The 24199-nt window shown below is 41.9% G+C and overlaps 1 protein-coding gene across 24 annotated transcripts in view; it reads left to right on the forward strand.

Annotated features, from left to right (window-relative positions):
* The first annotated feature begins 307 nt into the window (after positions 1-307).
* The window catches only part of celf2 (cugbp, Elav-like family member 2), a 226893-nt gene continuing 203001 nt past the window's right edge, over positions 308-24199 (forward strand). For 6 of the 24 annotated variants that reach the window (XM_061714676.1, XM_061714682.1, XM_061714696.1 and 3 more), the window contains exon 1: positions 311-573. In XM_061714676.1, coding sequence (XP_061570660.1) covers positions 521-573 — 53 coding nt within the window. In that variant the 5' untranslated portion in view covers positions 311-520. Of the gene's footprint in view, positions 574-24199 lie in introns of all 24 variants that reach the window. The other 18 variants (XM_061714671.1, XM_061714678.1, XM_061714672.1 and 15 more) reach the window with 7 other exon arrangements.

A 24199-nucleotide genomic window follows, 5' to 3' on the forward strand; every position in this document is an offset into this window, starting at 1 on the left:
ATATTTTACTTTGATTTGCCCCATCAAAATACACTGAAACATATTATTTTTCAATGTAAAACCCGTCGTAAGACAGTTTTTTATCAAAACAAGCGTCTTTAATTGATACTTTTGTGCCTCTTGACGCGTGTCAGTACTAAAGGAAGGTATCAGAAGTATTTTTTCCGGTGTATTTTCAAACGGAGGACGGGTGGAAGGTGTGTGCATGTGGAGTTGATCCTCTCTACTGTAGTTGTGGCTGTGCTTGTGAAAGCGGAGCGGAGGCAGCGCGGAGACGCGTCTGCTGATCGCAGCTCTGTGCAGGAGGGCGGGGAGAGAGAGAGACCTCGGAACAGAGAGAGAGAGAGAGGGGGAGAGAAGTGTGACAGCGCTCATCACCCACTCAACAACCAGGACGGCTTGCATCCGAGCGATCGCTGTCATTCGCAGACGGAGTTTACAGCCTTTTGCGCCGCTTTTTCTTTCGAGCTTTTTTCCCCGCTGCGCCCCCTCCCTCTCCCGGTGCTGCCAGCCAGTCGACATGGTTTCTATAATTTCAGACCTGGACCCTCTGAAAAGCTGGAACGTGTTAAGGTAAGCTGCACGGGGGTGATAGCGGGGAGGGGGGTGATGTTTTGGTGGAGAGAGAGAGAGAGGGAGGGATAAAACTAGAGGAAAACTAGGGTGGGACCCGGCACGGAGCGGGAGGTCGCCGCGGTCGCGGCGCAAGGCGCTGCGCATTTTACGCACGCTTTGCGCCGTTTGGTTAGGACCCGCTGCGAGAGAAAAACAGCACTCTTTCCACTTTCTGAGCTCCTCTTCCTTTTTCTCGTTTGCTCTGCCGAGAGGTCTGGCGCTTGCACCCTCTCTCACTCAAGCCTAAATTATGGTTCCGCGTTAAATCGACGCAGAGCCTACGCCGTAGGGTTTCGGCGTAGGCTACGGCGTATGGTGTGCGTCGCCGCGTACCCTACGCCGTAGCTCTGCGTCGGTGTAACGCGGAACCATAAATCAGCCCTCATGTGCGCTGCCAGAGAGGAAAAAAAAGTCCGCCCCTCCAGGAATTTATCTTGAAACATTTACTCGTGGCTGATTGCCTGCTCCAGCGCGCACTTAGAGAACATTACATTTTATCATTGCAGCTCTGCTCCAGCAACACCAGCTTTTGTTTTTTTTTTACTTGGATCAGGACTCATCAAGATGAAACTGATAAAATTTGGATTCTCTAAGTCTCAAATGAGGTCAAAGATTAAACTTCCCAGGCTTTCTCGTCTCCTCTCCCATTTTTATTTATTCATTTTTTTTTCGACAAACAGCTTTTAGACTTATAGGCAGGACATCAGGGTCCACCTGCAAATCACTATGAATACATTCACTGTCATTAAGCATCTCCACTGAAAAAGCCTATGAATTTAAAAAGGTGGAATTTAAAAGGCCTTGTCCCTGAATATTTCAGCCATTTGATAAATAAGTCATTATTCCCTCGACAGACTTGTCAGGGATTATCGCAAATTCTATTTTAGAAAAGGAAGAGAGCAGACAGAACCCCGAAGACCCTCAAATTATTCTTTTAATGCTTCCTCTTCCCTCTTTTATCATCTCTATCCCCCCACTGCCCTCCATCCCACCATCATTATCCACAGATCCAAAATAGAAAATAAGTGGAGGAATGTCGAGCAGGCATATTTCAGTGCAGAAGTGATGGACACAAAAAAAGGGGGAGGCGGGGGGGCTTAAATTATGTCATTTCCAAACAGACAGTGATGACCATTCAGAGTGTGAAATAGGCCATGTTGCTGAGACACACACACACACACACACACACACACACACACACACACACACACACACACACACACACACACACACACACACACACACACAGCTAATACGCAGCCAACGTAGAGACTTTCTCAGTGGACACAATCTATTTGCCTAATGGGGACAGGTCTCTTGGTAGCATGAAGCATGTCACTTTTGGCTTATTTTAGCACAGATAACTGATTAATAATTCAAACATCTGCCTCAAAGCAGCCATGCTTGCTGCAACAGGTGAAGAGGCAAAAGGTCAGCGAGGGGCTGGTGGTTTAATTATAAAAATAGGAGTTTAATTCAGCTGTCAGCTTTCAAAAGCAGAGTGGGATAAGGAATGGAAGAAGGGTGAGAAAAAACGAAGTGAGGCACAAGAGCACGGGGATACAGAAGTATTAACTTCCCTTTCTGTTTCTTGTCTCTTTACTTTATCAAACCTTTGTTCTCTCTGATTAGACACGGGGGCCGCTGTCCCCTTCTAGAGACAGTGCTTCTTAATAAAGATGAATAAAGACCCGCTCAGCGCCGGCCCGCGACTCTCTTGGGGTCGCGGTCACACACTCAGACGAGCATTGTTTTCTCCCTAATGAGCCTCACCTCTATCGCACTCACACACACACACGCACGCTCTCTTGGAGACTCGGTAACATGGCTGTCACAATTCAGGGTTTTTTTTATTGTTATCACGTCTCATCTGAACAAAAGGAAGCCATAAGGAGCACCAACGCTTAATTTGTTACATGTAATAATGTGGCTTGAAGCTACATTTATTGTGCATGAGTGATAGCAGTGATAGATGCATGACATTAGAGTAGGTAAATGACAAGTTATCACACATTGTGCAATAAATGTGTTTTAGCACAATTAACTGATCAACTGATCTATGGAATTGGATTGCATTTAAATGCAATGCAGAGTGAAATATGATGCAAATCACAAATGTCTGCAGGCGCAGGTGTTGAAGCAAGTGCTGTCTGATCATCAGCAGGGTGTGTCTGTCTCTGTGCATTCACAATCTCTTCTGTTTCAGTCTGCAAACACACACATGTAAACACACACTCGCGTTCCAGACGGAGCTCTGCGCATCAGCGTTCAAAATCTGCCCGTGCCTCTTGCGGTGCAAAGCACATATCTGAAGTGCAGCTCAGTTATTCTGTAATGAGGAACAGCATGCATACAGCCTCCAGCTGGAGGATGAGGTTTGGATTCCACCGATTTGTTCTTTTACCGTCGTGGTAAAAAATGGGAACTTAATGATAAATATTTAGGAGAGAAATCGGCCAAACTAAAGGTCAAGTTTGGGGGCAGGGAGGCATTTTCAGCGTAAAAGCATCTAGGCCGTGTTGCTCCGCGGCTCCGTCTCCCTGCTCCGTCCCTTCAAGGTCCGTTTTCACCGTCACCCAGTCATCTGAATCCTTCCACTCGCTCCATCGTCCAGCTCAAGTGCTCTTGGAGCTCGGCGGGAGGACAGTGAAAAGGGGGCTTCACCTTTGACCGTGCGGTGTTGGTTTTAATTAATCCACTTAAAGAGTTTGTCTGCTTGCATTATGTGTCGTGTTATATCCCACCAGACCGCGAGGAGACTCGCAAATCCATCTGCCTAATTACCAAGACCACTGTTTGAATCTTTAAATCCCCTCTGATAGTGTGTGCAAGTGTGGCATAAGAGTGTGTGTGTGGCATTTAATCTGGAAGTCAGACCTTTCCACCATTCAGGATTACGCTGCGTTTAACTAAAGGGTACCAACGGAAACGTCTCCTAAAGGCAGCTACTGATATTTTCAGACTGAAGCGGCAGGTATTTGGAGATTTGTGTTGGCATCTAAGCGTTTAGCCCCGAGCTGGTCTTTTTATGATGAAGACGTGGTACAATGATGCTTTATTTTTTATTGAGGCACCATTCACCGTGGCTCACCTGGAGCTCCAATTAATACTTATAAATGTTGACAAACCCCTCTCATTTTTATTTCATAATTTTTTTGTAGGCAGCCTTAGGTGACATTTTTCCCTACGCTATTCTGCTCGCATTGGTTTCCTGCACGCTGTGATTATCGATTGGCGCTGAATCGGTCATGTTATGTCCTGATAAGGTAGTTTTACAGCTTTCGGATCGGCTCACGAAAACCTCAGATGGTAAAGTTGTGGCTCCTTATTACACCAGGTTGATGCTCGAAAGGGTAGACGCTTTCACGCAGAATGTAGTCGTCACCTTTGGCTCATAAGACAAAAAGTGGATTTTCAAAGTGGGGTTTAAATCAGTAGCCCCATCCAAGCGTCGCGTCGAGGACGAGAGGGCAGGCGCAGAATTTATTCTCCGCTTCACCAAGATGCCACTCAAACCTTTGTGGCGGCGGAGAACAATGCAGCTTTCAGCGTCTTGTGTGACGGAGGCGGACAAGGCGGGCAGAGGGAGACAGAAAGGGAGGGCTGAGTTCCTACAAACTCCCTGGAATCAGAAAGAGATAATTACATGGCTGAGATGAAAGTGCGTCATAAAGCACAAGAGACAGAGGGAAGAAGACGGAGGGAAGCAGGGAAGAGTCGCACTTTTAAGTAGAGAGGAGGAAAGAGGAAGAAGAGACTTCCTGGAAGAATTTAGTTTTTCTTCTTCCACGGTTGAATATCATGTATTTTATCTTCAAATATGAAGTCACAGAGAGAAATGTTGCAAAGTTGGTTCGATAATTTCTCCCGCTCCGCATCCGCCTTTACTTCTCATCTACTTGAAGCTTTTTGGGTAAAATATGAAAATCTTTTGATGAAATATGAGTGTGATGGTAGATTTAATTGTATACTGGTATAAAGAATGTAAGAAACATTACCTTTCATAAAGTTTGGCTGTGAGAAAATAAAAATGTAACTGTACTAAATGCCAAATAGCAGGAAGACTTGACATTTTAGAAGCTGTGTGTGTTATCTTTTACTTTCACTGAAGTGGTTTCTTCAGATCCAAAAAACCTTTGTGGTTCTTTTTTCCTTTTCTTTTCTTTTAATTTCAACAACAAAACTATAAAGGTAGAGCGAATAAAACAGACAAGTTTTAAAACGTTTATGTAAATGTTTTAAAGTTCCTTCAGTATCCCCTCTTCCCACCAAAATCCCAACACCTTACTGCTGCTCTGCTTTACCAGAATGTTTCGGTCGCAATGCTGAATTTCTCACAGTGTTTTTAGAAAAGTGTGCACAGGTTACAGTGTGTGTGCCCGTGTGTGTGTGCCCCCGTGTGTGTGTGTGTGTGTGTGTGTGTGTGTGTTTGTGTGTGTGTGTGTGTGTGTGTGTGTCTTTGTTCCTGTCCTGTCCTCTGCATTTGTAGATGTTTCTGTATTGTTTGATTCCTTCCAAAAGTAAGATTACCTCCCACAGGCTTCTGGATCAGAGGAGACACACACACACACACGCAGACACAGTGTCCTCTGTGAGTCTCTTTAATGTTATTTTTGAGTAAAACAAGTGTTTTCGCCTGTCATGGCACATGCTAGAGGTACTTTTTTTTTTTTTTACCCCTTTTATGCCCTCCCCCATCCCCACCCCCACCCCTCCCCGAACCAGCCTAGATCAGCTTAGTGAAGAGCAGCCGCAGGGATTCGTAACACAGCCGTAACACACACCTCAGCCTGCCATGCTCATGTTGTGAGGGCACAGATCTGCGCGGAGGCATGGAAATGCTTACATTCTGGGGTGAAAACCTGATTTAATGCTTATGAACAGGGATAGGATGATGAATGTAAATCAATATGATGTCCTCTGGAGGGAATGGGACGACGATTGTGAGCGCGCGCCTTTCCACAGACGCCGTGTAATCAGTGTGCACGAGTTAATGTGCATGTTCAAATCAAATATGTGAAATGAAAACCTCAGATGTTTTGCTTCTTGCATATTTTTGTTTTGTTTTTGACCTTGTTTTTTGTCGTGTTCAGTTCTTCATCCCATTTTATTGTCTATTTTGTGTTTTTGTGTGTGTGTTTTTTTTTATCGCCTTTGTTTTCTCTTTATTTGGATCCCTTGAACCTCGCTCTTCCTTTGACATCTCTCTTTCTATACTGTCATTCTTTCTGTTTGTTTTTAGATTATTTATTTTTTGTCTTTCCTTCCTTTTCGATCACAGCTGTAACTGATCACGGCAGCCTATACATTGGTGTCTGCACACACACTGACACACGCACACACGCACACGCACTTAACACCAGCGGCCCAAAGTGACAAATCTGTTTAATAATGCACCACCTGGAGCACGGCGTTCTCTCTTTCACCAGCCCCCCTCGCGCTCACATCCACACATAAACACACACGCTCGCTCTAATCATTCCCTCTGGCTGTACTTTAGTGCTGTACTTTGTTATAGTCTTATTCTCACAGGTACGGCTGCCGTGTGCACAGCGGCTGCCGGGCCCATAAAGAAGCTTTAAACCCGTGTGAGTGTTTCCCCCCAGTGACATACAACCGTCTTTGTGCCGCATGGCTTAAGAGACAGAGGAAGTGTGGAGCAGACTCTCTCCTCCACCCCTTTTTTTTCTGACATCCCTTCTTTTTTTCTTCAGCTTCACAATCCACTGCAGATTTCTCCTGCGTACTTCCACTTTGGGGTTGTCTGCTCCCGGAGTTTTTCCTTCCCTCGCGGTGATCGTCGACGTGCGTATTATTACTTGAGGGAGGAAGAGGATGGCAATGGGGAAAAAAGAGAGAGAATGACAAAGGAAGGCGGACTTGAGTTGCTTGAATAAGTGAACACTTTTTTTTTTTTTGTGTTTTTTCTTCCGATCAAAATGAGCTGGAGCTTTGAGCACGGAGGCTGGAGGATGGAGAAGTAGAGGGGTCAGCGGAGGAAAGACAAACATAGGCACTCTGCCCAGTGGAAATAAAAAGATTAATTGATTCGAAAAAAAGGAAACCTTTTGAGTGTTTGTATGACTGATAGACGCTCAGCGTGAAGCCAAAAGAGAGAAAAGGGTTGAAAAAAAAAAAGACTGACCAATCATAGTGAGAGCTTGCTTTCAAGTACTTGAGAGAACCTCCTTTTTTCCCCCCAATCATTGTAAAAAAAGTTAAGGATAGTTACACATAGACTAATAAATATACCGTATCAGCATCATGTGAGACGTCTGAACTAATAAAATGGTCGGATTATAGACCTCAAAAGAGAACTTCACATTCCACATCCTAAATTTAGCTTTTACTGAATGAGGTCTGATATGAAAAAGGTCGCCCTCAAAAGATGCTGAATGCCGTCGCAGAAAAAAAAAAGAAAAAGATTACTTGGAGCAGCTTCATCCCAGAAAATATCTGCTTTCACACAAGTGCTCGCACTGCGGGGAGAGAAAAAATACATAGAGGATGAGAGGGAGAGCTAATGAATTATGTGTGGCCTGTGAATGGGGAGAGGTGGGTCTATGCTCCGGCGCTCCCTTCTTCCTCCCTCCCTCCTTCTCTCCTTGGGTTATGGAAGTGTCATGCTGAAAGTGTTGCCATGCAGATGGTGACCCAGCAGTGTTGGAAAAAGGGAGGGAACAAAAGAGGGAATTGAAAACAGAGGAAGCCAAAAAGGAAAAAAAAAAAACAAAACAAATGAAAAACAAGTCATGATGGGTGTTTTTTCTTTTTATTTTTTTTATTTTTGAGGGACTGTCTGGACCGAACAGAGCAGGCAGTAAAGCTGATTGACTGCAGGAGCTTGACAGGCATCTTTAATCAACAGAAACGGTTTAGTTTATGAAGGAACACCAGCTGCCAAATTTGTCCGAACATATTGTTGAACAGTCATCCAATCATGATGGAGGCAGACGACCCTTTGTTCTCCTCTTTTATTGCAAAACATAATGGTTTCCACTTAAAGGTGAATTGTCGGAGGGTGATGGTGGTGGGAGGTCCGGGTGAAAATTACCTCAGGTATGAAACAGCAACCAGGAAGAGAGGAAAACCATGGGATGAATTAGATACTGGATTTACACAAGAATCACATGCAGCGTACTCCATTAAGTAGATGTCACTCTCTCACCCTCTCTTTCACACACACACACACACACACACACACACACACACACACACACACACACACACACACACACACACACACACACACACACACACACACACACACACACACACACACACACACACACACACACACACACAGTGTTGAAAATGGAGCAGTGCTGCAGGGTGGAGTCCTTATAGCAGGAATATGGCATGATGTAATAACCCAAGCGGATTCTCTCCAGACTCTGAGCTGTCATGTACGTGTGAAGTACAGGAAAACCCCCTTTACCACTACTGCTGCTAATATCCTGAAGATATATCCTTTTTTTGTTGAAATTGTGAAATATAATAGAATATCAAAGACACAAAAAAAATCATAAACAAAAGTAATGTATTACTTAATAAATAACTGTGTAGTTATTAACTTACTGTGTTGTTTCATCCTCATACAAACCGCTTTGCCTTATTTCCAAGCATGGACAAACCCAACTCAGGCTTCATAGTATAATTTTTTACTGCAATTTAGGTTCTTGTACTTAACTTTTAAGGAGACTGTATGGATTATTAATTTGGATGCAAACTACAGCTTCACCACTAGATGTCGCTTTATCCTACACATTGATTCTTCAAGGCCAGATATAGGATTTTTGTCTCCGAGTACCCACAGACCTCTGAATTAGTCTCAGTTATGTCTGCGCAGGGTTCCCCACGGATGCAGAGGTCTGTGTGTATCCCAATATTTCATTCTTTGTACAGCAGCCAAGGTAGACATCCTTAAAGGTGGCTACACACTGTGATCTTTTGCTCTGCCAGATGAAAGATGACCAACATGGAAGAGATGTGCTCTCATTTCTCTTTGGTTGCGTCTAAAAAAAATAAAATGAGAGTATACGCCAGCCACGGAGAGAAAAGTTCAAAGACTGCAGGATGATCCTCCTGCATTGTGACTGCTGCAAATACCTTTGTCCTTTCCAGAAAAAAAGTACCTTCTAAGTCCTAAAGAGTCCTTCCATACTGTCTGAGACCTGAACTGGGATGCTGCTTGATTGTTATCCTTCACTCAAGCATATGGTTGAAGTAGAACCATTGACTTGTCATAAAAGATTGATGCACTGTCGTCTATGGGTCTTCAACCTGCACTGTTGATAACATCCAGCAGGAGGCGACTCCTCCAGTCAGAGGCTTTGATCTATTGCCTCAGGAAACATTTAATTACTTTATGGTCATTCCTGAAGTTAATGTCACTTGTGGGCTAATCTAAAGAAAAATCAATAATAAATCAGATACTGTCATGGGGTAGGGGTAGTTGTTATAGCATGGCATTGTTTTACTGCACACTACATGCATGCTTTCATCCATTTATTTTGCACCAGATTCATCCCTTTCAGGACTGGAGCTTGCCATTCGGCAAGAGGTGGGACACACTCTGAACAGGTCACCTGTTACCATATGGCTTTAAGTGGCCCAAAATTCAATAGTTCAAACTAGGGCTGTTCGATTTTGCCCAAAAATAAAATCTCAATTTTTTTCTCTCAAAATCCGATTTTCGATTACGATTACGATTATTTTGTGAATTGACAAAAGGCAAAGAAATGATTTCAAATATGCTGTTTTTTTATTGAACATTTGCCCCATTGGGCTTTAAGTGCAAACTTTGCTCTTATTAAACCAAAAATGAATGAATAAAGTGCAAAACTCTGTAAAATAAGTTGAAAAAAAGTTTAAAAAAATTTAAAATATAAAGTTTTATCTCTGAAAAAAAAATCAGCAAATCAGCACTTGCAAACATACAGTAAGTTATATTTCCAATTAAATAAAACAAGACATTTTCTAATTAAACTAAACTGGGTCTTTGCATGCTAAATAATAATGCAACCCATGAAGGAGGTAGAGGTGTGTAATGTCAGTCATTACATTTGCTATTCACATTTGCAAGTTTTTTGCAAGGAACACGAGCCGGTCTATCTGGCTTGAGGGATGCCCGGTGGCATGTTACAACACCCCCTCCTACACTAAAGAGCCTCTCCCATGGGGCACTTGTCGCAGGTATTGAGAGGTATTTCCATCAATCATTAATATGGTATCAATCATTAATATGTGTGCAGACAAGGTTAAAAAAAAAAAATAATAAATAAAAAAAAGGGAAAAATCGATTTTACGATTTTCACGTTTTAACATCGTTCTAATTACATAATCGCGATTACGATTTAAAATCGATTAATCGAACAGCCCTAGTTCAAACCATAGACCACAAACCGGAGGGTGATGTCACAGTGACCACGTGCGTCTGTGTGTTATGACCCATATCACATCAAATATCTCACCTTTTGGACATGCTTCCTTTTGATGAGCCCTAATTCAGGGACTGCTCCTTCCTTTTGTTGTAGCTTCTTCATTCATGCATCACTGTTTTTTTTTGTGGCCTCCAGCCGTTGAGTACCATGCTCTCATGCTCATACAAACTTTCGTAATTTTTTACTTTGTTTATCGAAAAGTGCATAACTTCTGCCCGTAGAGTCCATGTAGTTGGTTCTTGCAGAGGTCCTGGAACATAAATGTATCAATCTCCTGCTGTGAAGGAGGCTAGAGTGCTTTGAATGTAACATTTCAAGTTGTACTAGCTGCTTAGAAGTTTTACTTCTCCATGCACTTTCATCACTGGAAATTTTAACTTTTCAAAACTTGCGGTTGGATTTCCAAGAAGTTGATGACCTCCAAAAGATTCCTTTCCAAAAAAGGAAGTGACAAAGCAACGTTCTGTTACAAAATGTTGCAGTGTTGCACATTTTGTTGGAGCTTTATTCTAACTGAATACTGTATTACATCACATCATTATTCCTGGCATTTGTGTCTAATGCACCTTAAAGATTAATTACAGTTTAGCCCCGTTGACTGTGTTTTTACAGACGTGGGGAGATAATAGAAATGCCTTACAGGTACAAACTGCAGGCTTCAAAATAACCCTAACCACAGAATTGAAGCTGAATGTCTCTGACAACCTCAATAAAGATATGCCCAAATGCTTCAGCTTTACTGTCAGGGCTGTATTAGATTACTTTATTTTACTATAACATGTTCTTATTTATTCCATCACTTGTATTTCTCAGTGAAAAAGCCCCTTTTTAAGCCAACAATGGCCAGGTTCGGAGGGACAGAACGGGGAATGAGGCTTAGAAATGTGCAGAAATAGAGAAGGCAGTGGACTTCGAAGAGACTGCTTTCTTAATGTTTTCCAAATTTTTTGAAGGGGGAGCTAGTTCAAACATCCAATTATATGCTATTTTATCATAATATGTTCCCTTTTTAGTCGTGTTGTTTTCATGGTGACTGGTGGACCCACAAAGAATTAGCCATTTTGTTGCATCAGAATTAATAGGAAAATGAGAACGAGACGAGACACCCGTTATTATCGCTGCGGTATCATCATTGCTGGATATTCTCTGGTTCATTTGAATGTTCAATGGGCTGCGCGTTATGAAGACCTCCATTGTGTTTTTAGAGTTAGAGTAGTTATGGACATTTAAATGCAAGCTCAGTATGCCAAAACCTTTTATTTCTTTATATTATTTATTTTGTTGGTTAGTGCCAGGGAGGTTGTATTAGTAAACATTAGTTCTCTTGAGGTTTACCTTATTTTTAACCATAAACATCCTCAAAACTAAGCACCAACACTTTTCTGCCTATTTCATTTGTCTTCAATTTATCTCTTCTTTTTTTTTTCCAATTGTAAGAATGCAATGCCACTAATTTAAACAAAGCCGTACGAATATTTTGTATGCTTCCATTTGACATAATCCCGGTGTCTGTTGCCGTGGTTACACTCTCTTAACGGGCCATTGATGTGACAGAAAGTATTAAAAGCACTGCTGACTCCCGGCAAAACTTTAAACATGTTTCTGTGTCTCTCCTCTCCTCCCTTTCTCCCGCGTCTGCTACAGTCGTGTTTTCTTTGTGTGTCAGAGAGCACTTGTCTGTGGCACTTTGTCCTTCAGAGGATTAAACTGACAGCGGCTTATTTTTGGATTCCAGCAGATACCGATGGACATTTTGAATTGCTGCTCTCTATCTTAAATTGAAATGGTTTTTCACGTGCATTCACGGTCCTTTTTTTAAAAAATGTCTACACCTAAACCTTTCATTGAAAGCAGTAGAAGTGATACACTTGTCTTAAAGGGGACCTATTATGAAAAACACGTTTTCTCTTGCTTTAACATGTATAAAGTGGTCTCCCCTCAGCCTGCCAACTCAGAGAATGAAAGCAACCAAATTCTGCAGTGTCTGTACAGCCGCCCGGATGATCCGTCCAGTGTCATGTGACTTCTACGAGCCGTTCAGGTTCTGCTCCCGTCGTTACGTAACGAAAATGCAATTTGCATCGGTTGGCCTCCGATGCGTGAAACAACGCCCACAACTAACTCTGGCCGGAACAACAACGATAACAACTCCGCCAGCCGGACCTTCCACCATTTTTTCGTAGCGGTGTATCGCGTCATTCAGGCAGCCAATCAGCACATGCCTCATTATCATAGCCCCGCCCACTCAGAATCCCGCATAGATAATGAGGTTAGAGACTGGGATGATAAAGACATGGCTCAGAGGCTGAATTTCTAATTTATTTAGCAAAAACAATTAAAAGCTTGTTTTTGAGACATTCAAGGCCTGTTTAAAATAGGTATTAGATGCCATAATAGGTCCCCTTTACGTGTTTGGTCAAAAGTAGAATTGGTCTCCGGTCAGCGTCTGTTAATCAAGTCAGGACTATTAGTCTTTCTGTTATATGTTCTTGTCATAAATGTTAAACTTCCTCGCAATTAGCTCCACCACAGCAACATCTTATCCTATTACCATGATGCAGTCCTTTAGAGGATGCTGCTTATTTGGATGAGATGTTTTTTAGGCCTTGGGTCCTTTCCCCTCGTTCGCTGACAGTCCCTGGTGCACCGCCACATTAAAGTGAGGCCGACGCACGAACGTATGGCCAGCTATTAAATGGCAATCACACACAGAGGAGCTGCTTTATAGATGAGCACATTTCTGCTTAATAGCTCTCGGAGAAGAGTCGTCCAAATATGACATTTCAAATGAGAGGCCTCTGAGCTCCAGCGTCTATTAAAATCTTTGCTGAAATCTTTCCATTTGTCAGTCTTTATGCGATGTGTGCCAGAATAAAATTTGGATTGTAACCTGAAATTCTCAGCATAGTTATGTGATCATGAGCTGAACTGAGCGTCAGGGGTGCTCGGCTTCCTCTAATAGTGTCACGCACAGTTAACTCGCTGGTACATCGCAGTGGCGGATGTCTGCAGCATCTTAACCCAACAGCAGAGCTGGAATCTGGGGAAACCTCGTCAGCGCTGTGTCCTACCTAGGGTTATTGGAACTTTTCGCCCCCTAACGGCGGCTTGAGGGAGGAGTTAACGCCATCAGTGGGTCACATGCTTGGCCCTGGGAGTCCCTCTCCACACAGAGCCATTAATTTCAAGTGTTACTCATATCCTTGGCCCCTTACTTTCCATCTTCCAGCTCCCTCACCTCCTTCCAACCTCACCTTTGCGCGCCCAGCCCAATCTCTGTGTTCCTCTGGCTCATTTTGAGCTGTAATTGGACAGGAGTCCCGGGGGATGTTCGTCAGCACGCCTCGGTGCCTGGTGTGCCGTCTCCTGAGTAGAAACGCACAGGGCCGTGGTCGATAAGCAGTGCTCACCGTCGGTCCAACAATCCCTACTCTGATAACTTTCAATGGGCAGAATGACCAGGTCCCATAAGAGTCCAAAACAGCCACACAGAACCACACTAACACTTAACCTGCCCTTTGCCTTTTACCAAAGGTACACGCATGCAAAAGACAAGCGCAAGAAACTGTTATATGATTGGCAGAGCTGACTTATTTTTATCTCCGTGTCCTACTAATCTGGAGAATTTTTCTTGAAATGAGCCTGCCACTTTAAACAAGATTAACGTCGTATAGTTCATGTGTGTGCAAACAAAGGATGTAATTGGAGGATAAATCTCTCGTAAATACTACTTTGTAGGATAGTTAAATTAAATAAGTTTAAATCCCCACCAAATGTCCAAAAATAACAGAAATGAATGCGCTCATCTGAAAAATGGCACCAGAGAATCGCCATTTCTCACTTTTGCTGTAGAATTTGACTTCCTGTTGAATCTTCTGAGATGCATTCCTCACTATATCACATGGGTGATGTACTTGAGCTGCTTTCGGGCTGATAATCTGTCACATGATCTGTCTCATCAGAGGCACAGGAGCATTTAGAGCTGAGAACACAGAGGCTGGATAACACCCTAAAAGCTTCCCGTTCTGGTCTTATTGCCTACAGCTCAATCCCAACTATCTCACATCTCTCCTTATCTCCTCTCCTTTATTACTCAAACTTAACGGGCACTTGACAGTTGAGAAAAATGCCCCAAATTGTATCTGGCGTGAGAGCTGTTGGCTGCCAGTGCACACCTGCAGCTCCCCCCAGAGGCTGTCCCGGATACGTTGGGAAAATGCTTCAGTGGGTGTGATTTTCCTGAGTTTTGGTGCAATTACCAAGTTCTTCCTTTTGTCTCTGATGGTCGTTCGATGCTTTCAAGCCGTGGGGCGGTCTCAAAACATTCAGTTTTATGTAATCGTGCTCACAGCTGACCTGTTCCCACGGTAGCTCTGCAACAATTACAGCTGAATGCCCAACGTGTGTGTATGTGTGTGTGTGTTTGAAGAGAAGGCCATCAGACAAAGTGAGTGTTGAAGCTGTGGCAGCCTTCACGCACCAAGAGGATGAAAGCGGCAGCTCCGTTAATAATTGAAACGGTACTTAACGACAGGAGCTCTGCCCCTCGCAAGACAGCTTTTAATAACCAGGAAGGCTTCGTATTTCCAGTTCTCCTCTTTTACAATTTCGTCCTCCCAATCGCAGTCATCACCACCGCCGCCACCTCCTGTCTTTTTCTCTAGAAGATTTTCGCAGATCTATTCAGCTGCAAAGGAACGCTGCTGAAGAATAATCTGTCTTCCTTTTAAAAACATAGCTGAGGAAAAGGTGTGTGTGTGTGTGTGTTAGGAATGGGTGATATTTTACCGTTCACGATAAACCGTCAAAAAAATTCCCCACGGTAAGAATTTGTCATCTCGTGGTAAAAACGATAAATTCCCGTTGATGACGTTTTTGTGTAAAGATGATTTATGGTTCTGCGTTAAATCCACGCACAACGTACGTGAAGGAAGGAAGGAAGGAAGGAAGGAAGGAAGGAAGGAAGGAAGGAAGGAAGGAAGGAAGGAAGGAAGGAAGGAAGGAAGGAAGGAAGGAAGGAAGGAAGGAAGGAAGGAAGGAAGGAAGGAAGGAAGGAAGGAAGGAAGGAAGGAAGGAAGGAAGGAAGGAGCCTGAAAGAAAGAAAGAAAGAAAGAAAGAAAGAAAGAAAGAAAGAAATGAGCCAGAAAGAAAGAAAGAAATGAGCCAGAAAGAAAGAAAGAAATGAGCCTGGAAGAAAGAAAGAAAGAAAGAAAGAAAGAAAGAAAGAAAGAAAGAAAGAAAGAAAGAAAGAAAGAAAGAAAGAAAGAAAGAAAGAAAGAAAGAAAGAAAGAAAGAAAGAAAGAAAGAAAGAAAGAAAGAAAGAAAGAAAGAGAAAAGGATAAATTCCCTTTGATGACGTTTTTGTGTAACAAACATGGTGGATCTGAGAGCGAGATAGATTTATAGTTACAAAGGTGGAGTTGAATTGGTATTTTTTTTATCGTCATTTTTATCCTTATCGGGATAAATGCCAGAAATTATCGTGATACATTTTTTAGTCCATACCGCCCATCCCTAGTGTGTGTGTGTGTGTGTATTTACAGCAAAACAGCAGGCAGCATTGTGATGGAATAGATAACATACCATCCCTGTTGGTAAAGAAGTCTATTTATTACATTTTCCTCAGTCTCCCAGCTATTCCTGCCATCTAGTTGAGAGATGTGTATTTGTTTATGGAAGTGCTTCATCTCTACTCTTAATGTGCTCACCGCTCACCCTCATTAATTCGCTTGATGGTCTTTGATTTGCCGGGCATCACTAAGTCGCATTAAGAAATGTATTTCTCAGCTCTTACTTAACGATGCTTCCAGAACCAACGCAATTAAATGCACATTTAAATGCTTGCGGTTTCCTTCTAAATTCATGAGCAGACACAGTTGCTTGATTAGTGCCTCACAGAAAATTAAGCAACTAGGGAAAGGTGAGCGCGAGTGTTTTTGGCAGAATGGAGGCATCTCTTTTTTTTCTTTTGAAAGCACAGTACTCCTCCGGTTAGGAAAAAGTATTTGAAGTTACATTTTATCTGGAAAACGAATCGTTCTCCAAATCGCTCATCACTTTTAAGACATCCCTAAAGATGCTTATGAGCAAACAAGATGATCAGCTAAGGCCACAAAAACATAATTTTAATCTTTTTTTTCGGCCCACCAAAAGTCGTTCTGTTTGAAAACATTATCAGGCCAGTCACTTTTCTGTTTTAGATCTGTGAGGAACTCAACCCGTTTGTCTTTGTTGTGTTGTCCAGACCAGGATACTTCAGCCGGTCACTGAAATCACTGAAATCAGTGTGTTTTTGTCCTTTAATTTTGATTTTCTTTTTAGTCTTCCTGTGAGTTACCTTTCTTCCTGGCATATGAAAAAAAAACAAACCGAAACTTTGTCCCAATCTACTTTTTATTATCGTGAAATGACTTTAAAAGTAGTGATGCACCGAAATGAAAATTTGTGGCGGAAACCGAAACCGAAAATAATAATAAACACTTGGCCGAATACCGAACAATACCGAACATGGTTCTTCAGCAGTTTTTCCATTTATTTTGCCAATTTTTTCACCATTGCATAAATCAAATACATTTGATTTAGGCATGCTTTTCAAAGAAAAAAATCTTTTACAAAATTACAAGGTAGAAAATATTTATTGAACATAAAAAAATGAAAATTTTTTAATTTCCCAGCATTATGTTGTTTTGGTTCCACCTCCTGGTGAATGTTAGGTAAAATTCTTATGGGGTTATTTTTTGGTTGGCCAACGATTTATGTAGTGCGCAACGTTACGGGACGGAGCGACCAGTCTATTTCCTTATTTTACAACGCCGTTATTAATTGTTCGTTTTTTTCCCCACTTATTCCACCAAACACCGAAAGTGTTTTTTTTGCTATTTTCGGCCAAACAATTTCGGTTACCGAACAATCGGTGCATCACTATTTAAAAGTAAGTAAAAATATCCTGTCCTGTAAAAATAATTCTCCTGTTGTATACATGTATGTAAATATTGTTAGACCAACTTATTCTGTTCACTTTGTCTCACGATGGCATTTTTCTCCCCTCAGTTTATCCTCACTCATCTCATTTGCATGTATCCATACCTCCTGAGCTCCGGAGCTGAATGAGCCTAATTGAATAGTTGATCACATATTAATCTAATTAGTCTGGTTCAGTCGTGGTCATTGTGCGGCTGAATTCATTTCTTCTGTCTTGTTATTGTGTTCTCTCAGGCCGGAGGCTGTCATTGGCCCCAGATGGTTTACCATAGCTCGCGCAGCTGATGTAACTGGGAGCTTCTCCTTTTGTTTCAGGATCAGACCTCCATATTGGTCTCTGATCACAGCTGTGGCAGAGACACACAAAGAGGGCAGAAACAAGGGGATCAAGAGGGTGTGTGGAGAAAAAAAAATGTTAGGTAGAAAAAGGAAGAAAGAATGAGGCAGTGAAAGATAGGGCCATTACTGTTGAGGGTGATCATCACCACAGCCGAGTTTTTCCATGAAAAGGCAACAAGTGGAGCCTAATGGGAAATATGCAGATTAATGCAAATGTATGTTAGATGGGTCGCCCAAAGGCCCACTGGGAGATTAAAGCTCTTCGGGATGGAGAGGGCTGTGGAGGAGACGAGTGTTATGAGCTTAATGCAGAAATATTACAGGGAGAAACCAGTCCTGGACCCGTTTTAGGCCTTGTTGGTCAAATTCACAGCCAGTGATCTCAGTCGTACATTCATACACTGGTCTGTCACCGCTTTGATAGCTGGTGAAGTGATCCACGATGGGCTTCTTTTTTTTACTTTGATCTCTGTGAAGATGGAATTCTAGTTTCTCCGCGTGTTTTCCTACAGTTTCAGATGGGGTTTCTCCACACAAGACCCCTCAAGGGCTTCCATCAGTACATGGATTTGATGGATGAGATCCCAGGGTCTCTATTTCACACCCTCGCAGGCTCCAAGTGACTCTGACAAAAAGAGAGAGCGAGACGGAGAGGAGAGGCAGATTCAGTCAGGACTTTACCCTCTAGCTCTTCACCATTCATGCTTCACTTCTGCGTTTGATCCTCGCCAGTCTTTCAACCTGCGTCTGCAGCTGCTCAGGCCGAACTGTTGCTGTGAGAGTTACAGCTGTTGAGCAAGAGAGTAGAATGAGAGGAGCTTACCCAGAGTTACATAAATAACCCTGCATGCTCTGGAAATCCAGAAACAAGCTCATTTTTATTGACCGTGCCATGACTTGACTGCAGAGTGGATCACTTCTTTGGCTGGACTCCTCAATGACCAGTCCAATGTAAAAGTCTTAGCACAATAGAAGTAAACTGTGACTGACTGGTCCTGCCAAGAATGATTTTTACATCCTACCTTCTTAATTCTACCCTTGACTTTATAAGCAGCCTTTAAACTAACACGTGGGGCAAGAAAATCATATTATAAACATTTCAAAGGACATAATGATTAATTCCTATCAAAGTGAAACAAAGGATGTTTTGCAATTTCTGTCTGTACCCATAGGTGTGGAGGTTAAGTTGTTTTTATAACTGACCAGAAAGTCCTCTCTTATATGGCCAGTGTCTCATTTTCTCTTGATCATCTTGGCCACTGTGGTTTATGTGAAAAGGCCGGATCCAATCTGGACGTGTTGGACGCGTTTGGAGTTTGATGGGCATCAAACACGACTTTAAATTGAATGAAAGTTGGCTGAGAGCCATGACATTATTCAGATCTGATGTATATGGCTGAACTCTTTCTCCTTTAAAAGGAGAAATATGCACGCATACCTGTGAAAGTGAGAGAATCCGTAGGTTTTCAGCAACGCGATTCATCCAACTGTCAGTCAACGTTACACAAACATGCTTGGACACTTAAAACAGACTTTTAATGAGAGAGCAACGTTTAAAAACCCAGAATCAAATGTAATCTGAACGAAATCAGATAAAGTCTAATTTAAATCTCTTGAGGTGCTAAACTGAAGAAGCATTTTCTGACCAATATGCAACAGCTGTCAATGCGCCCGACATGTGCTTTTTCAGTTTGCACTGAGCACTGCTTCATTTGTTCAAATGAATGACTCCCTCGTGATTCTCAAACCAGAGGAACGAATAACCAGTTTTTCATTTCTGACTGTGATTACAGCTTTGTTTTTTTAAGCCCTGGTGGTACGCACCAGCAGGATGATGTGGTTAGCTCGGACAGCCGGCGCAACAGGCAGTCGAGTTTTTATATTTGTTTCAAGTCGATAATGACTTGGTGTTCTCTAATTAAAAGGAACTTTGATGGCAGTATGACTCGCATAAGCATTTCTTTGATAATAACTGGGAGGTCATGTTTTACAGCGAAACCACACATGGACTCCAAATTGCAAATTATTGATTCTAGAAAGGATATTTTCTGATATGTTATGGCCCGGTGGGGGTTTCTGGTGTCCCGGCAGACCTGCATATAATTGAAAAGGAAACACTGGTCTAAATATAATAAATGTATAGAAATGTGCATTGTGAAAAAACGGATCGATTTCTTGACTCAGACATTCTTTGCACCACTAGAAACCATATTTCTGCCACCGTATTTTTAATGCTGAGTCTTAAAGTTTACACTTATGTCATACTTTGGCATCAAGAATAAAATAACTTGTACCGCTGGTCTTGCTTCACATAATCATCCCACCTAAAACTCCCTCCCAAGTCCACTTGGCTGAACCATTTTTGAACATCTGTGAGATTTCAACTGTCTGGCCGCCTGCCATTTTCAGATACAATGTTGTAACTAAAAGCACTGTATATGCCATCCATATACATGGCCTCACGGTGTAAAAACGGCCCTGCAGCGGCAGGTGTTGAGGCTCGAATGTTCACATCCGTCCACTCGTGTCTGGCTGCATCATAAATCTACAATTTACTGTTAAACATACCAGCCTTGCTCTAAGAACGCCTATAAATCAGCAGACTGATGTTTCCAACCTCGTGAAAGGCTCTCACATGCTCCGGTCAGACTTTCACTTTTTTTTTTTTTTTTAAACAACCATCGACTGTTTTGGTCTTCAGAGCTTAATCAAGTATATTTTCAATACAAGGGGCAAGAGCATGACGTGCTCGGGTTATCACGGGTCATTTGCAGCTTCTTTAGTATCTTTGTTTTGACCCCCATTAGAGCTGAGCCACAAATATGCTCTGTTTAATCCTTGTCTCAGGTTGTTTTTTTTTTAGCCTGACAGTTGCAAGCTAAATCATTTTCACTGGGAAAGTTATGCAGGTCTGTATTCATTGGTCTTCCTGTTGTTTGCATGGCCAACAGACACAGTGAGACAGTCAGCACAGCTGGACTGAAGTGTAAATTCCCTTTATGCCTCGCTGTAGATTACCAGTCTTTTCCGAGCTTTCTGAAAAGGCTTTAGGTTTGGGTCTGTGTTGTATTCTGGGACTTTATTGGATGTTCTTGAATTTAGGAAATGACTTTGTTGGAAATCTTGGCTTCGACATTCTCTACCTTTACTCTTTCTGTCACGCTCTGCTTTTCTTTCATTGCACAAAAGCTGCTCAGGGTTGAAGTGAAACAAGATACAGACAGACGTACATGAGACTAATGTGATTCTCGTGTATCATCAGGCTCTTGTTTTCAACTTGCATAACCGCAGTAATCCCCTCTGACATCACGGGATTTAATTTTTTACTACTTTTGAGGCATGTTGTCATCAATGTGAGTGTTTTGCGATGTGTCTGCTGTTTCCATGGAAGAAAAGCAAATAGTGCTGATAAAGCCAGAAGGCCAGGCTAATGGACATGATGAAGACTATTGCTTTATAACCAAGAACGGCTGTATTTTTAAGGAAAAGTCAGAGCATGACTTAAATAATAATTTGCAGAGCTGATGGTGAGAAGAATGATCAAGCAGACAAGAGGTTCTTCACGTTGAGTGTGTGTTTCTGCCTATATGTGGGTGTGATGAAGGCTGACATCCCCTGGGCTTCAGACCACTCTGTGCTCTTGCAGTGCAGCACTTTCTCACCACTTTTCTCCACTTCCCTCCCTCCATCCATCCTTTTATCCCCACACTCCTCCTTTTCTTCTTCTTCTTCTGCTCTGCCTTTAGTACATTTATTGCCTTGTTAGGTGACCAGCTGTAATCAATCCAGGAGTCTTAAGTGGTTTGGATGGAAGTGTAATTCTATCATGATTGAAATAAGGTTTTTAACCCTGTAATGCGTTTTGCTTCGGCCCTCTCCTCAGCCCATTTATCTGTTAACCTGCTGTGGATATAGCTGCCTTTTCTCATGAAGACTCGTCGCCGTTGAATTTAAATGTGCGATCGGAGAGCCTGAATGTTTTATAATAGTTTTTTTGTCATTGTACAAGAGAAGATGTTTCTGCTTAGGGTGGAGACAGTTTCATTCATTTATTCATTCATTTATTCTTTTTCAATAACACACTTACAAAAGTCTCTAAAATCTTTATTTTTACGGAGTACGTTATCATTTATAATCTTTCTTAAACATTCAGGTACTACATTACTTCTTACTTCTTACGGGGAATGGGGGGGTCAAGGGGGATTGTTTTTTTCTCTTTTTAATGTAAAACACTTTATGTTGCATTTTATCTGCATGAAAGGTGCTATATAAGTAAATAAAGTTTGTTTAAGTTCTTAAGTTTTCCACAATCATACCCAATTCATTAAGTTAACTAAAGACATATTTGAAAGGGCCAGTTTTAACTTTTGAGTGCATTAAATACACAATAACTTTCCTTCAGTCTTAACGTTGTCTAGATTGTTATGTTATATCATTTTCTTTACGTCTTTGCTGCAAGTATGTTGTCAAATTCAGGACACGGCTGTCTTCTTTTTAGTTTTTGGGAACACGACTTGATCTGGAAAGCATAACAAAGTCAAACTGCACCCAGACAGAAAAGATGAAAACACATTTATTGGAATAAATTGATAGCTTTTGTGCTTTTGTGCATTACTAGTTACAGCACAAATGGACATCTGTAAGAATGTCACTGGCTACGGTTAAATTATGGGTAATTCAAATGACATTTTTATGTCTTTATGTTTGCAATTATTCCCTCAGAAACTCATCTTTCCCTCTTAATTTAGCCAAGTTCAGTACCAGAAGATATCTGTGCTCTTTTATGAAAATGTGCACCTCTAACGCATTAAAGACCTCTGGATGGTTCGTATCAGCTCTAATGCTTTCATCTGGCAAATTCTTGTGTTTTGCCACTATTTCCCCTCCTTTGGTTCTGCCAGTTCTGTTTTTTTTTTCATCTGCAATTGCAAAATTCCCAAACCTATATCGTGTACTCTTCTTCTGGGTGTTTTTTTCGGTTTCAGTCGACTTTTCTCAGAGAAAACAGCGGTCAGATCAGAAAAAAAACGTCTGTCTTTGTTTTGAGGCAACTGCAAGCAACAGAAGAACGCTGGCATGGTAAAATAAGCTCTTACAAAGTAAGATTCCAGCATGGAAAATCCCACTTTAGCAAAATTAAGCCCTTCAAAATTAAAGTCCTAATGTAATTTAGTATAGGTCATTCCAGGATCATTGAGTGTTCTTTGAATTCCAGGCTCTGATTCATTAATGTCTCTATCATGTTAGTGAATCAGCTAAAACTAATTATATTTACTTTATATCCTTCTAGATGGCTTAATTTGTAATATAACCAAATGTATCTATTGGTTTATATTTAATTTTAATAGTCTTAATTGAGAAGAATAATTAAAAAGTTTGAAAATTAAATATAGTACAGTGCAAAGTATCTGTATGCAAAAGAAAAGTAGAAAAAGAAATTGCAATTCCACACCAATGCTCCAGTAAAATACAAAAGCTCCTTTCAGCTCGAATTTCTTTGAACTTCTTTCTTAAAATTCTGCAAGTCTTTGACACCTCACCAAATCTGCACACTGCCTTTACAACATCTGCACTTATAGTTCAATACAGACTATTAATCCACTCTCATTCTCCCTTATATTCAGATTTTGCTACGTTTCACCCACTGGGTTGCAGCCAGTGTGGTATCGATTCAATGATTTTGACTAGTACGTATAGGAGGGAGAGATGCTTAAGAAGAAAAGCTATGCAATTTTTCAAGTCATTAAACGGGTATAGCAACGACAGCCGCGGCCTGCCAAAAAGCAAATCACAAATACCAATATTTGCAGGTGACTTGACAGACAAACAAGCTCAAACTCGCTTATAATAAGCAGACCTGACAACTGCGCCCTCCACTCAGATCTCGTTATCTAACTCTACACTTTCTCCAACATGCGAAATTGAGCAAGCCCACTAGAGACACTCTCAGAAAGGCTGGAGAGGGACTTGTCCACCGAGTGGGGCTAATTATGCAAATCCCTCCCCCATCCTCACTGGACAGGGTCAGAGCTGTGATGATTAAGGAGCAACGGAGTGACAGCAGAAGGGGAGAGAGAGAGAGAGAATCTGGTGCGGGGGTGTGAGGTTTTTCAGAAAAAGTCCTCTTTTCACATAACGCATGCACAAATGGATATAACTGTGCTTTTTTTTGGCCCCTTCCTCAGTCGACTGGTGCTCTTGCCTTTCTGGGATGTGTTCAGCAGGGGGAAGAATCAAGCCCCTTATCTCTCAGCAGTCAACACTTCCCGTTTCCACAGCGACACGCTGCTGCATAGCTGCAGAATCTGGGCTGTATCCGTAGCGACCCTGGAACCCTGACAGGCCCTAATCTAAAGTCACTGGCCGCAGCAGGACAGATCCTGTTCTCTCTCTCTGCGCCTGTGATATTGTACTTCTGCCTTAATCTGGAACAAAAAGCCTCGACAGAGGAGGGAAAAAAGAGCAAATTCCATCAAAGTGGAGACATTCGCTGCATGTTCAGATGGAAAGTTAAGAACTCCAGTGATTTATACTGAAAACAAGATCAATGTGAACATTTCCTTATGAGTCACTAAACCATACAGAGACGGTTTTTAGGGAAAAGGTTTATTGCAAATGATGTCTGACAATAATAATAAGTCAAAATGACAAAGTGTGAGTTATTTTCTTCATGTGATCGAGAAACTGCATTGACCTCCTCTTTTTGAGGACAGCATTGTGTGCTTTCTGAACATGCGAGACATAATTTGAGAGGAATGAAATAAGCCACGTATGTAAGGCTCGAGCACTGCCCTTGCAAAGCTTACATGTACAGTGTTCCT

This window comes from Cololabis saira, chromosome 23 (genome assembly GCF_033807715.1).
Source record: "Cololabis saira isolate AMF1-May2022 chromosome 23, fColSai1.1, whole genome shotgun sequence".
NCBI classification, from domain to species: Eukaryota; Metazoa; Chordata; class Actinopteri; order Beloniformes; family Belonidae; genus Cololabis; species Cololabis saira.